We start from the raw sequence: 16,339 nt of genomic DNA, 5'->3' as shown, positions 1-16,339 counted from the left end.
TGTCAGATTTATGTGCATTGCACAATTCAATTACAATAATAAAAGCAGTCAAAATGAAAAATGAATAGAGCTAGAGGGCCAACATTTTCTCCAATTCTTCTGTTCTTAAAAAGCTAAAATAAAATGGAGGAACCCAGGTATATACCAAAGGTACAAAATAATTATAATTAACAGATGTGAGGCACTTGGATTATGATGGCTATTAAGATGCAAACATGTCTTTCAATGTACATTTATGGCCTAATCTCGGGGTTACATTATAGAACACCTGTCTAAGCTTGGCACTGGGTAACTGTCCCCTTTAAATAACATATTGACGCAATGTAACAGCTCTCCTTTAGGCCCCCTACATTTACTCCCTGTGTCATGAAATGGCCTGTACAATCTCTGTCTCTCCCTCTCTCTCCCGTGCAGTCACAACCACCAATCTGTCAGCCTATGCTGCCAACCACTTACCAACCTCCAGCATGACCCCCATTAACGACCTGACTGCTGATGCTACTCTCTACCCTAACAGTGAGCACCAACAAGATTGCAAAAAGTGGTGAATACTGCCCAGTCCAACTGGGGTACTGATCTTCCCAACATCGAAGGGATCTACAAGAGTCGCTGCCTCAAAAAGGCAGCCAGCATCATCTGCGACCCACATTACCCTGGCCACATACTCATTTCACTTCTGCCATCATGAAGAAGGTAAATGAGCCTGTAAACTGTCAAGTCCAGGTTCAGGAGTAGTTTCTTCTTTACAGTTCCCATGTGGCTGAATTGCTTGGCGTTCACTTTGTGGTCAACTGGTGATGTCGGGAGCATATGATTAAAATGGCGGCAAGGAGACCAATCTAGTAGGCAGCTTTGTTGGATATGGAAAGGCTTTGGGGCATCAAGAGGTGTGAGTAAGTAGAGCAGAAGGCAGCATGGTGGCACAGCGGTAGAGTTGCTGCCTTACAGCGCCAGCACCCACCGCTGAATATTCAACCTTTGACCCATTCTTGGCATCATGACATTTATTTAGCCAATTTAGTTGAGCTACTAGTCAGTGGTGATTAAGTCTTGGATGTTGCTGGTAGGGATTCAGCTACAGTAATACTGATGAGTGTAAAGGGGATATGATTATGCTCTCTGGTAGTGATGATCACTGCCAGGAACCTGCCAGGAACTACCACCCACTTATTGTATAATGCCTGGTTGTTGTCAAGATTTTGCTGCAAGGACTGCTTTGTTCCTGAGGAATGATGTGCAGAAATGAACACTGCGCCTTTCTCAATCAACACCTACCCTTCTGGCTCTAAGAACGATTGAAGATCATTGAAGAGGCAGATGAAGATGGCCGGGGTGAGGGAATTTTTGCATTAATGCTTGGGACTGAAATCTCCGTCCTTCAAATTCAATCATCCTTGTGCTTTGTTGAATTCATGCAGTGTAAACGCTTGTGACCCCTTTGACATTGACTTTGCTTTCACTTGGACTCCCCAGTTAAATGATGCCTTGATGTTGTGCCATTAATGATCTTACCTTACTTCTGGATTGCAGCCCTCTCATTAATATTTACACTAAGATTGTAACGCCTGCTGCTAAAAAGCCCTGGCAACCCATCAGTTGAGAATCAACAGCAAGTTCCTGAAAGTTAAATGGAATCACAAGGGAACACAGATGCTGGAATTTGGAACAAAATAACAAGCTGCTGGAGGAATCCAGCGTGTAGATAAATGCTGCTTTAGTACATTGTTAATGGCATCGTTCATCAATTTGCCAGGATTGAGAGGAGTGGTGAAGCTGGGAGAGATGGTGTAATTTCCTTTTCTGTATTGAAAAGAAAATCTTACATTATGTCAGATTCACAGTGCCTGAATCATAATAAGGGATACATATGCCCCTTGTGTGAATCATCTACTAACCAGAAACCAAAACTATCTTTGTGATAAATGTGAAATCTTGCATTGGTGTTGCATGATAATCAATATTCATTCCCTGCTGATCTGACTTTTCATTGTTATACAGATATCCGTTAAACATAGCGTGGAGAGTGCCAGTTGATTAAAGCCCTACCATAGCCACAGCTCTGGTCCAATCAATTTCTAAGGCTGGCTCAATGGAGAGAGGCAAAACAGAGGGGAGAGTCATTGTTAACTTTCCTGGAGTAAGTAGAGCCGAGGGCAGCATGGTGGCACAGAGGTAGAGCATCAGGGACCTGGGGTCGATCCTGACTACGGGTGCTGTCTGTATGGAATTTGTATATTCTCCCTGTGACTTGCATGGGTTTTCTCCGGGTGCTACAATGTCCTCCCACACTCCAAAGACTTACAGGTTTGTAGGCTAATTGGCTTGGTAAAATAGTAAATTGTCCCTGGTGTGTGTGCAGGATAGTGTTAGTGTGCGGGGATTGCTGGTCATCGCGGACTCCATGAGCCGAAGGTCCTGGTTCTGCGCTGTATTTCCAAACTAAACTGGAAACTAAACTAATTAGTTGGATGAATATTGATACTAGGCCAGATCCCCACATTCTTGGCTGTAAGATGCAAAATAAGACCAGTGAAAAATATTACACAAAAACGTTAGAAAGCATTGCTGCAAAACAAAATAATAAAAAGTATCAAAATAAAGATGGTCAAATTGGAAGGCCTATTTTAAAAGATTACTTTAAAAATCCACAGAGCCTTTCGACTGAACTAATCCAGAGGAGGCTTGGAATAAAGCCAATTTCTGTAATTATAAACTGCTTATTTTCTGCTTCATCAGAAGTGATTTTAAACACCACTAATCCCATTAATGCCAGAGGCCATTGGGTAAACTTGAAAGCAGAGTGCTTGTAATTCTGTGCATTGTTTAATTGACTGTTAATGCAGTTCTGCAATATCATACATAATGGAAATGGCAACATGTTTAGAAGCACAGAAAATGTGAGCATTTCCATATGTAAAATTATGAAATATAAGTAGAAAAAAAACATCCTTATGGGTGTTTTCTATTTTCACTTTACTGTCACTGAGGTAAATGAATTGCTAATTTTACATCCTGTGTATGGTAGGAAAATATGAAGGCTCTGTCTCTCATTATGAATTTGTACAAATGTTCCCCATAAATAGAAAGCTCATCGTTACAAGCCTTTGCAATTCTTCCTCGATTGGTTTAGGTTACAGGTATAGTTTAGAGATGGGGCTGGGCACATTGGACTAACGCAGGGTCGGAAAACCCGGGGGGGGGGGGGGGGGCCAGAGGGGACATGCCCCCCCCCCCCCTATGTTTTGAGAGGTGGGGGACATCCCCCCCCCAAGTTTTTGTAATCCGGATTTTAAAACCCGGTGAAATCTACGCTTTCCGCGAGACAGTGGGGGTGGGATTGATGATCGAGAGAGACGTCGGTCAGCAGACAATGGGGGCAGGACATGATGATTCAGCGCAATGATTGGAGGAGGGAGGAGGGGGGGGAGAGTGGGACTGAGGATAGAGTGCGGTGATTAGAGGAGGCAGACGTGGCACAGGCCTGCGCTTCATCCGCAGCCACGATCAACCCGGCGGGCTCTCCGGTGCTGTCCCAAGTGCCCCCCCATGGGTGGCCAGATAGGTCGGCAGCAAAGATTCTCTGCTATAGGATCTTTGGTCGGGAGTCTGACAACTCGCAATTAGGTCGCCCAAGTGGGACAGCCGCTTCACTCTTCCCTCCAGAGATGTTGCCTGTCCCGCTGAGTTACTCCAGAATTTTGTGTCTATCTTTGATGGCAAATTTGACTTTGGCCGATAATGTAAAAGGGGAAGAAATTAGTCAGAGGACCATCTTAAATAAGTGGCCTGAAGTCATTGGGATTGAAGACCCAGAGAGATGTAAACTATCTATTCACTAAGCTCAAGGTCATCCCAATTAATAGATGCCAGAACCTGTTGATATACAGTATAGTACAATAAAAAGTTACCTTTAGCAGATGCCTCAACATCATCATGCTGAGAGGTCTAATATGGTGAGCTACTGCATGCTAGCATGTGGCACAATGCCATTGTGTGGCTTGGTATTGCCCATGAATCAGATAAATAAAACTTTGGCAGTGGTTAAGTCCTGACCTTCAGAGTCAAAGACTATTGGAAATAAATTAAAGAATTAAAACTATTTAACATATTAAAAGAAAAAAAAAAATTTGTTGAAATATTAATGCAGGTCAACACCCGATTTTTTGGCAACTGATGATCTGGCAAGTCCTATAATCCATACAAAATTATGAGTGCATGTTTGAAGTTCACTGGGCGGCCAGAGATGGCGCTGCGGGTGGCCTGCCCTCTTTCAGGACATGTCCCTCTGCCCCAAAAGTTATTTGTTTACATCTGCAGTTCTTGGTGGTGATCCCTCGGTTTTGTGCAATCATTAGCATATTTTGCTTACATTTACCCCTATCTATTAGGTTGTGGGCCGAGGAGCTTTATTCCAGTGTTTCGTGACCCAAGTCACAGAACTACATGAAATTTTCACATATTGTGTAAAAGAATTATATAAATCACCCCTGAAACTCGTCATGAACAAGAATTGCACATTTTTTATTAATTTAGAGAAAAACCGGAAAGATTTCGGGTAATTTAGTCCAATCAAAGCACGTTTAACATTGAGTTGTCTGCCAGTTGGCCAATCACGCGCTTTGTTTCGGGCTAGCACACATCACAGCTGAGTGGGCTTCACTGATGCCTGTTTTACTGGAGATTCCGATGAAGGTTCTTTGTCGTGGAAACTTGGAGCAGGGTAATTGAATTTAGTGAGAAAAGCATTAAGAAGTCTGAAAAATGTGCAGCTAAGTGGATAGAAGTGGAAGAAAGTCTTGAAAGCAAAGTCCCTTCTGAGATGCTGCAACACAAAGTTGTGAAACTTTGTGAATCAACTCAAACTGAAAGGTAAGATCTAAAGTCTGAATTTATGAAAATTAATCTGTATGGGCTTTAATTACTTTCATTGCACCCTTTATAATGTGAAAAAAATGAGCTTTGGAGGCTGTACATTCACTCATTCACTCATCATGCACTCACTCATTCATTCCTTCATTCAATCATTCACTCACTCATTAATTCCTTCATACATACATTTATTCAATCCCTCACTCACTCACTCACTCACTCACTCACTCACTCACTCACTCACTCACTCACTCACTCACTCACTCATCACTCACTCATACAGTCACTCATTCATTCAGTCACTCATTCAGTCACTCACTTATTCATTCATTCACTCAATCACTTATTCACTCATCATGAAGTTGAGGGCCTAAACTATATGTTTCAATAACAAGGTAAATTAAACATTTTCACTAATGCCAGTTTGTTGTAGAGTAATAAGTCTTAATCAACTAATCTCGGAGCTGCCTGCGATAGCTTACCGGGAAAAGGTGCTCCGATCGCGGGGCCTATGTATTTAACATAGTGAAGCCGCGGTCTCAATTAAAAAGTGGCCGATTCGCGAACACGGAGCCGCGGATCTTCACGGCAGGCGGGGGGGGGGGGGGGGGGGGGGGGGTGGGGGGTGTACATAGCGGCCGTCCGTAGCGGCCGTTTCCAGGAAAACGGAGGACTATATCTATCAGGAATATATATATAGGTATAATAATATATTCTATTGTATTATTATAGGTATAATGATATATTATATTATTGTATTATTATACCTATAATGCTATCTGGAATATATATAGGTATAATAATGTTATATTATTATACCTATGTTATTATCTGGAATAGATATAGTTATACTAATATATTATATTATTATATTATTATTATATTATTATATATATATTATATTATTATACCTATATTACTATCTGGAATATATATAGGTTTAATAATATATAATATAATATTATTATACCTATATTACTATCTGGAATATATATAGGTATAATAATACTTATATATAATACTATATATTACTATCTGGAATATATATAGGTATAATGATATATAGTTTAAATGGACTGCAACATGGAAATAGACTGCCCATTGTGTAACATGGGCATTGGCGAATAGATGGCGCTTACTTTCCCGATCTCATTTTCTAATTAGTTTAATTAATTAATGTGCAACTTTTGGCAATGACGAGTTATGACATCCTTCTTAATTATATTTCATCTTAATCTGTGGAAATTTTAATGTAGTTTGGTGACTTGGGTCACGAAAACTGATTTCTAGACACATTTTTGATGCTCGGCCCACAGCCTATATGGCTTCTAATCAAGGTCCAAGTGGCAGTCGTGGTGTCTGTCCAGCATAAGCACATTTACATTACATTTAATCCTTGTTTTACTTAAGTTTCTAGCAGTCCACGGTGCTTTAGAGAAATAGGAGGGGCATAATTAGTGCGTCAAAAGTGTGTTGTTGTACGCTTAATATGTGACAATCTGTTGGTCCAGCAAAATGGATCATCCGGCAAGGTTTTGGAACCAAGGATGCCAGAAAATCAGTGGTGGGCCTGTAGTATTCAATAATTAAAACACTGAACAGAAAGAGGAATTCTCCATCATAGACTTATTCTCCATTCAAATGAATGGGCCTATTGTTCCTGCAGGAGGGCTAAATTGGCATAGGTGTAGCGGGAATTTATACTGAGGAATTCTGCCTCCAGAGTGATTCCAGTGTTACAGCACGACCATGAAACTATCAGCAGGATTGGACATTTGCACGGGAATCCCAAACGTATTGAGATTTCCATGGATACGTGCAGGCAGTTGACAGTCCTGGCATTTTCTAGAAGTGATGGGTCCTGATGATAGGTCTGCTAAACGATGACCTTGTCATTACCTTTTCACGGATGTTGATGGTCTAGTGGTTCAATTCCAGTGTATTACCTTTTTATTTTTGAGCATTATTCTAATGTAATATTGAAATGGATGAGACCTTTATGTCTATTTGCCCATTGAGATTAGCTTATTTTGTACAAACCTCAAAATTCACATAAAGATATTTAGCTGGTTCACATAATACAAATTACTTTTGTACATCTTTTTAATTTAAGACATTGCTCCACTCACTTTCTTGCCATTGCGATCCCCCCTCTCCACTCAGTCTCAGAAAATCAGATCAGAATAATCTTCAGCAGTTTAATTTTTTTTTTCTGAAATGGTATTCATCAAGGCACTAACCTAGTTAAGCCTTCTAATCTTTATAGGTACAATTTGTAAAAACATGGGAGTTGCTTAAATCTGATGCTGCAGTAAAGTACAGAGCTCCCTTAATTGTCTGTTGCACGATCGATAGGCATATAGAGTTTCACTGGGAGTTCAGCCAAAGAAAAGGCAGGAAATCCAAAGGACATTTTAGACTTTTAATTCTGAAAACCAATTGTTGGTCTGAGTGAACCTAATTGCATTGTCAAATCAAAATTAGTTTTAATGTCAGAATAATTTCCCCAAATTAGTTTTAATGTCGGAATAATTTCTCATTGACATGATTAAGACAAATTAATTTTTCTTCATTACATCTCAAAAAAAATTCATAAACTTACAATGTAAAACAGTTTTTTTTAATATATTAAAATATGTTTTTTAAAGTCGAATATTGCAGTTGTTAACACTAGCTTCCAGCTAGCTATCATAATCCAAACTTAATTGGCGAAAATACTAAATTGTATCTAAATCATTAAATAAAAAGGGTTGAAAGCCTTTTTTGCTTAAAGGCACTAATTGATTAGCACAGGGGTCACAGGTTATGGGGAGAAGGCAGGAGAATGGGGTTTGGAAAGAGAGATAGATCAGCCATGATTGAATGGTGGTGTAGACTTGATGGGCCGATTAGCCTAATTCTGCTCCTTCTGCTCATATGACCTTATGACTTAATTTGGAAGACATTTAGAACTAAAAGACAATTGTGAGTTTTCAAAGCTTTAAATTCTCAAAATCAGAGTGTTTTTATTTTTCATCTCAGAATTCCTGTTCATTGATTTTATTTTATATATATTTTAAATGAATAGAGATAGACATATATAAATTAAACAAATCAGAATAAACACGTGGAAAATGAGTGACCTATGTACCTACTTTTGCATGTATTCAAGGCCTTCAATACTGGCTTCCATGTTGCTACGCAAACTGAATTCTCATCAGGAGCATAACACCATGCACACTATAGTTTTAAGATAAACTATCAATTTTGGAAGGGGATGGAAGCGAAAAAAAACCATAATGGTAAATAAAATATCAGTTAATTATGCATTATCTTTTGTAGAGCTGAACCGAACAGTGGCATACATGCCTGAAGAAAGGAATTGCAATGACAGTCTCGTAGTATCTCCAGGTGGCAGTAAGATCGTTCCTGGTGATGGTGGTGGCATAGAATCTCCACGCAGTCTACAATAATACAAAAACATGGAAAAGAAGAAATTATAAAGGATAATCGCAATCAATGTTGTTTTCTGCTAATCCTCCTTCATGGATTTGTGGATTAAATGTTTTGTGCCTATAACTTTGCCAGCCAACCTCCCATGGGATTACAACAGCCACAAAACACAAGTCAGCAACATGATGCTAAACTTTCCACTTGCCTAAGATAGAAAAAAAATGCTGGAGTAACTTAATGGGCCAGGCAGTGTCTTAAGAACCGTTTCGACCCAAAACATCACCTATTCCTTTTATCCAGACATGCTGCCTGACCTGCTGAGTTACTCCAATTTTGTCTATCTTTGGTGTAAACCAGTATCTGCAGTTCATTCCTACACATATCCACTTGCCTACATGAATGCAGCTCCAATAGAACTCAAGAGGCTCAACACCATCGAGAACAAAATTACCAATTTGTTCTTCACCACATTCACTACCCAGAATGTTCATTAGAACATAGAACAGTATAGCACAGGAACAAACCTTCAGCCCACAACAACTATACTTAGTATGATGCCTAGACTAACTCTTATCTACCTTCACAACAATCAATATCCCTCCATTCTATGTGCTCATCCAAGTCTCTTAAATGCCACTATCGTATCTGCCACCACCACCACCATTGGCAGTACGTTCCAGGGACCCACCACCCTCTGTGTAAAGAAATTGCCCTACACAAATCCTTTAAACTTTACCCCTCTCACCTAAAAGCTAAACCCTCTAGCATTTAATATTTCCATCCTATGGGAAAGGTTCTGACTGTCTACCCTATCTATATATTTCTATCAGGTCTCCCCTCAACCTCTGGCGACCCAGAGAAATCAATCCACATTTTCACTCCACGACAGATGCTGAGTGGCTCCAATTTACATTTGTACTCCCCTCCCTTCTGCCCTTCCTACCCCCCCCCCCTGCCCCCCGCCCTCTCCTCCCCCCCCCCCCCCCCCCCCCCCCCCCCCCCATCCCCCCCCCCGTCCCCCCCCCCCCCCCCATGTATCTTGTGTTTTATGACTGTTGGCAAACCAATTTCCCTCCTGGGATAAATAAAGTTATATCATATCATATCGCATTGTATCGTACCATCTACAAAAATCATGCACCTTCCCCAGGCTCTTCACTTAACCACAAGCTAAGGTAGTTTTAGGATAGTATCTTGTGTTTATATGACCATGTAACAATAACAGCAAAACCAATTTCCCCTACAAGTCCATGGGATAAATAAAGTTATATGCCTATTGTACCATAACCCTCCATTGTATCGTATGCCATCCAATTTACAAAAACCACTGCACCTACTCACCCAGGCTTCTTGAACTGGAACCACAAGCTAAGGTAGGATAGGATAGGATAGGATGGGATAGGATAGGATGGGCTAGGATAGGATAGAAATAGGAAGGTTTTAGAAGAATATAGGCCAAATGCAGGCAGGTGGGACTAGCATAGATGGGGCACTTTGGTCAGCATTGGTTAGTTGGACCGAAAACTCTGATTCTGTGCTGTTTGACTTAAGCTCCTAAAACCTAGATGGGCAAGGGAAACAGGCGCATGAAAAGAGTATTGCCTGTAGCTCACACACCTTCACTATTGCTGGGAACTAGTCTAGAACTCTCTACTTTACAGCATTACGATAATACCTTCATCGAGTAGTATGAGGCAACTCCAGTAACAGTCAGGGATTGATAATAAAGCAAAGAACAAAGTGCTGGAGGAACTCAGCAGCCAGGAAACATCGGTGGAGGGAAATGGACAGATGCATTTGCCTGGCCAATAATGTCCATATCCAATGCATAAGCATTCAAGACATTTGACATATAGCCACACACTACATGGAAGTTGAAAAAACATTGTAACATCAACCCAGGGAAACCCACAAGCAGAGGTACAGCAATCTGGGAATTTGTGTGCAGTTCCAAAAAATACTTATTTTAGCCAAGTTCAACTTTTGATTTTAAGTGTAGATATCAAGGCAGTTAAGCTACTGTAGTTCAATAACCCACAGTAGCTCTGTGGACCTGTTACCCAGGTACTGGGCAGTGAGCATAGAATCATACAGTGTGGAAGTGGGACCTTCTCCAAATCTTGTCCATGCTGACCAACATGTCCCATCTACACGTCCGACCTGTCCGTACTTGGCCAATATCATTCTAAACCTATCCTGTCCATGTACCTGTCCAATTAAACGTTATGATAGTACTTGACAGTACTTGCCTCAACTACCTCCTACAGCAGCTTGTTCCATATACCCACCACCCATTGTGTAAAAAAGATACCCCTCAGGTTCCTATTAAATCTTTCCCCCCCCCCACTCACCTTAAACTAATATCCTCTGGTTCTCAATACCCCGTACACTGGGCAAGAGACACTGTGTATTTAACCAATCTATTCCTCCCATGATTGTGTTCACTTCAGGAAGATCACGCTTCATCCTCCTGTGTTCCAAGGAATAAGGTTCCAGTTTACTCAACCTCTCCCTATAGCTCAGCTCGAGTCCAGGCAACATTCCCATAAATCTACTCTGCACCCATCCTGCTTGACACCATAGTTCCTATAACATGGAGACCAAAACATGCCCCATTTAAACTAGTCCCACCTGCCTAGTTTGACCCTTATCCCTCTAAACCAACCCTATCCATGCACCTGTCGGAATGTTTCTTAAACGTTGCGATAGTACCTGCCTCAACTTTCTCTTAGAAACATAGAAAATAGGTGCAGGAGTAGGCCATTCGGCCCTTCAAGTCTGCACCGCCATTCAATATGATCATGGCTGATCATCCCATTCAGTATCCCTTACCTGCCTTCTCTCCATACCCCCTGATCCCTTTAGCCACAAGGGCCACATCTAACTCCCTCTTAAATATAGACAATGAACTGGCCTCAACTACCTTCTGTGGCAGAGAGTTCCAGAGATTCACCACTCTCTGTGTGAAAAATGTTTTTCTCATCTCGGTCCTAAAGGATTTCCCCCCTATCCTTAAGCTGTGACCCCTTATCCTGGACTTCCCCAACATCGGGAACAATCTTCCTGCATCTAGCCTGTCCAACCCCTTATGAATTTTGTAAGTTTCTATAAGATCCCCCCTCAATCTCCTAAATTCTAGCGAGTACAAGCCGAGTCCATCCAGTCTTTCTTCATATGAAAGTTCTGACATCCCAGGAATCAGTCTGGTGAACCTTCTCTGCACTCCCTCTATGGCAATAATGTTCTTCCTCAGATTTGGAGACCAAAACTGTACGCAATACTCCAGGTGTGGTCTCACCAAGACCCTGTACAACTGCAGTAGAACCTCCCTGCTCCAATACTCAAACCTTTTGCTATGAATACTAACATACCAATCGCTTTCTTCACTGCCTGCTGCACCTGCATGCCTACTTTCAATGACTGGTGTACCATGACACCCAGGTCTCGTTGCATCTCCCCTTTTCCTAATCGGCCACCATTTAGATAACAGTCTGCTTTCCTGTTTTTGCCACCAAAATGGATACCCTCACATTTATCCACATTATACTGCATCTGCCAAACATTTGCCCACTCACCCACCCTATCCAAGTCATCTTGCAGCCTCCTAGCATCCTCCTCACAGCTAACACTGCCCCCCAGCTTAGTGTCATCCGCAAACTTGGAGATGTTGCATTCAATTCCCTCGTCCAAATCATTAATATGTATAGTAAATAGCTGGGGTCCCAGCACCGAGCCTTGCAGTACCCCACTAGTGACTGCCTGCCATTGTGAAAAGGACCCGTTTACTCCTACTCTTTGCTTCCTGTTTGCCAGCCAGTTCTCTATCCACATCAATACTGAACCCCCAATACTGTGTGCTTTAAGTTTGTATAGTAATCTCTTGGGTGGGACCTTGTCGAAAGCCTTCTGAAAGTCCAGATATAACACAGCTTGTGTTATATCTCCTCCGGCAGCTTGTTCCGTACACCCACCAACCTTTGAGAAAAAAAGTTATCCCTCAGGTTCCCATTAAATCTTTCTCCTCACCTTAAACCTATTCTATCCATGCACTTGTCTAAATGTTTTTTAAACATTGTGATTGTACCTGCCTCAACTACGTCCTCTGGCAGCTCTTCCCATATACCGACTGCCTGGTTCCTATTAAATCTTTCCCCCTTCATATTAAACGTATGTCCTTTGGTTCTTGATTCCCCTACTCTGGGTAAAAGACTGTGCATTTACCCTATTTATTCCTTTCATGGTCTTATATCATCCTTCATCCTCCTGTGCTCCAAGGAATAGTCCTAGTCTGCACGATCTCTCCCTACTGGTCAGGCCCTCGAGTCCTTGCAACATCCTCGTAAATCTTCTCTGCACCCTTTCCAACTTGACAATATCTTTCTTATAACATGTTAACCAAAGCTGAACACAATTCTCTAAATGTGGCCTCACCAATGTCGTGGACAACTGCAACATAACCTCCCAACTTCAACATTCAATATTTTGACTGATGAAGGCCAATGTGTCGAAAGCCTTCTTGCCCACGCTTCCTATCTGTGGTGCCACTTTCAAGTTACTATATACCTGCACTCCTAGATCCCCCTGCTCTACACTACACCCCAGATCCCAACATTTACTGTGTACATCCTGGTTAGATGCAACACCTCACATGTATGTGAATTATACTCCATCAACCATTCCTCAGCCCACCTGTCCAACCAATCAAGATCAAGAATTGCGAATTTGTGGAATTCTCTGCCACAGAGGGCAGTGGAGGCCAATTCACTGGATGTTTTCAAGAGAGAGTTAGATATAGCTCTTAGGGCTAACAGAATCAATGGATGTGGGGAGAAAGCAGGAACGGGGTACTGATTTTGGATTATCAGCCATGATCATATTGAATGGCGGTGCTGGCTCGAAGGGCCGAATAGCCTACTCCTGCACCTATGTTTTATGTCACTATATCTCTATGTCTCTAAACCTTATGCCTATCAAATATGCATTTATTAATTCTGAGATTAAATGTGTGTATATCTGCGTCCCTGCATACCTGTCTGTACATGCTTACACGTGTACATCTGTGTATGTGCATCTGCACACAGAAGGATTATATGTTGTGTACAACATCTGGAGTTTAAATTACGTGTTACACACCAGTTTTTTTTGAAAAGTTTAGATTGGAGTCGAATTCAGTCTAATTTGAATACTAAATACTATTGGCTAATGAATTTTTGAGCTTCTTGACATTTTGCACCTTTTCAAGGTGGTTTAATTATTCCGGAGAGAGATTGTCAAACTAGATTTAGAATTACCAAGGAGATTGTGAGGGAATCAGCAGGAAATGTTTGCACACCAGCTCATCCAACAGATCACTACCGCCATCACCAGGTAACTGGCGGTACTGTTTCAAAATAAGATTTTTATATTGTTTAAGAAGGAAGTGCAGATGCTGGAAAATTGAAGGTACACAAAAATGCTGGAGAAACTCAGCTGGTGCATCAGCATCTATGGAGCGAAGGAAATAGGCAATGTTTCAGGCCCATAGATGATGCTGCACCCGCTGAGTTTCTCCAGCATATTTGAGTACCTATGATTTTTATATTGTTGAAGGATGCTTATCTAAAATAATCTATCAGATGAGCCAGCAGTACCAAATAGAAAACAGTTTGGAATATGTTTTGATGAAAATATTCATATCATAATTAGTTTCTTGGGGTTTTTTTTTCAGGGTTATCATTGTTACTGTCAAATATGTAATATTTAGTGTTTGTGAATTTATTTTAATGTAAATGAAGAGTAGGAAGTCCATATTCAACAAACTTTATGCCAAGTCTTCTGATTTGCCACACAAGAGCTACAATGAGATACAGAGCTGTGTGAGGACACAATCGTCAGGGTAGAGATTAGGGCCAGGACTTTCATGGAGAGGGAGAGTCTCTTTAAGCATCTCCCCTCCTGCACTTGTTTAATAAAATAGTTTGAAATGATTTTGTGGGTCCACACAAAAGCCTTGGGCCTCCCTGTGCCAGGTTTTTTCTTCTTACCATCTTCTTATGGGTGTTTAAGATGCTTTTAGATAGGGACATGGAAGTGCAGGGGATAGAGGGGGGTGGATCATGTGCAGGCAGATGAGATCAGTTTATCTTGGCATCATGTTCAGCACATACATTGTGGGCTGAAGGGCCCGTTCCTGTGCTGTACTGTTCTATGTTCTATCAATATCTCTTTAATTGAAGTCAAATCCTGAATCCCAGGTTTTGGTCTCCTTGGTTGGAAATTTTAAACATAAAAGCAGAGGAAAATAGGGGATACAGTAGGCCACTCAGTTTGCTGGGCTATTACCATTCAATATGATCATAGATAATCTGCCTGCCCCATGCCTCATCTCCTTTTTCTGTCAGCTCCCCATTGCTCCTCATTCCCTAATCTATTTACATGGAAACACATGAACATAGAAAAAATAGTTGCAGGAGTAGGCCATTTGGCCCTTCGAGCCAGCACCGCCATTCAATATGATCACGGTTGATCATCCAAAATTAGTACCCCGTTCCAGCTTTTTCACCATATCCCTTGATTCACTTAGTCCTAAGAGCTAAATCTAACTCACAACTCCCTGGGTGAAGACGTTTTTCATCATCTCAGTCCTAAATGGCCTACTGCTTATTCTTAAACTGTGACCCCTGGTTCTGGAGTCCCCCAACATCAGGAACATTTTTCCTGCATCTAACCAGTCCAATCCTTTAAGAATTTTAATGTTTCTATACGATCCTCTCTCATCCTTTTAAATTCCAGTGAATACAAGCCAATCGACCCATTCTTTCATTATATGTCAGTCCCGCCACCCTGGGAATTATCCTGGTGAACCTATGCTGCACTCCCTCAATAGCAATAATGTCCTTCCTCAAATTAAGAGACCAAAATTGCACACTATACTCCAGGTGCGGTTTCACCAGGGCCCTGTACAACTGCAGTAGGACCTCCTTGCTCCAAAATCGAATCCTCTCGCAATGAAGGCCAACATGCCATTAGCTTTATTCACTGCCTGCTGCACCTGCATGCTTATTTTCAGTGACTGATGTACAAGCACACCCAGGTCTCATTGCACCTCCCCTTTTCCTAATCTTTAAATAGCCACAATGAACTTACTCTTTAAATACCCACAATGATCTAACGTCTTCAACCCTCCAGGGTAGAGAATTTTAGAGATCTCAGTTTGAAATGACCGCCCATAATCTTGTCCCTTTATTCAAGATTCCCCCACATGTCCAAGAGTATTTCAACATCAATGTTTAGCATGCTTCAGTAAGTTCACCACCTCTGCTTCTAAACTCCAAGAATAGTTGAATATTTATAGCTGCTTGAGATAGCCGTGCCAAGTGTTAACCGTGCTTTATTGTCAGATGCCCCAGACAGAACAATGAAATTCTTACTTGCAGCAGCACAATAGATATGCAAACTTAGTACACTGCAAACAATTTAATAAACAAAAATAGTTTAGATAAAAATGTAGATAAGAATAGGTCTCAGCATCAGGTACAGCCCAGACATCGTGGGCAGAAGGGCCTCTGTTTGTATTGTACTGTTCTATGTTCCATTCTCTAAACGTAAACGTTATTGAAATAAAGGCCAATAAGCTATTTGCCTTCCTAACTATTTACTCCATCTGCCTGTAAACTTTTTTTTATGATTTGTGCATAAGAGCACCTACAGTAAATCCCTAGTTTAAGAAGGAACTGCAGATGCTGGAAAATCGAAGTTAGACAAAAATGCTGGAGAAGCTCAGTGGGTGAGGCAGCATCTATGGCGCTAGGTAAATAGGCGACGTTTCGGGTCGAGACCCTTCTTCAGACTATACATTGCTCATCTGCGATCTTTCAACGTTGACACAATCGTCTGCCTTTAGATTCCTCTTTCTGAAGTGCATAACACCATACTTTCCCACATTTGCCACATTTTGGTCTACTTGCTCAATTAATCTCTACCTTGTTGCATAGTCCTAATATCTTCATCGCAACATACTGTATGTTCTCAACAGAATTGGATATGTCACACTTTACTT

General features: G+C 41.3%; 1 protein-coding gene across 2 annotated transcripts in view; it reads right to left on the bottom strand.

The window, feature by feature from the left end:
• Positions 1–16,339, bottom strand: part of kcnq3 (potassium voltage-gated channel, KQT-like subfamily, member 3) — a 309,684-nt gene that overhangs the window by 51,295 nt on the left and 242,050 nt on the right. For both annotated transcript variants that reach the window (XM_055634158.1, XM_055634157.1), the window contains one exon: positions 8,218–8,312. In XM_055634158.1, the coding sequence (XP_055490133.1) occupies positions 8,218–8,312 (95 nt within the window). The remainder of the gene's footprint in view (positions 1–8,217; positions 8,313–16,339) is intronic.

This window comes from Leucoraja erinacea, chromosome 4, assembly GCF_028641065.1.
Source record: "Leucoraja erinacea ecotype New England chromosome 4, Leri_hhj_1, whole genome shotgun sequence".
Lineage (NCBI taxonomy): Eukaryota > Metazoa > Chordata > Chondrichthyes > Rajiformes > Rajidae > Leucoraja > Leucoraja erinaceus.
The sequence above is the reverse complement of the archived record's forward strand: the minus strand, read 5'-3'. Positions and strand labels throughout refer to the sequence as shown.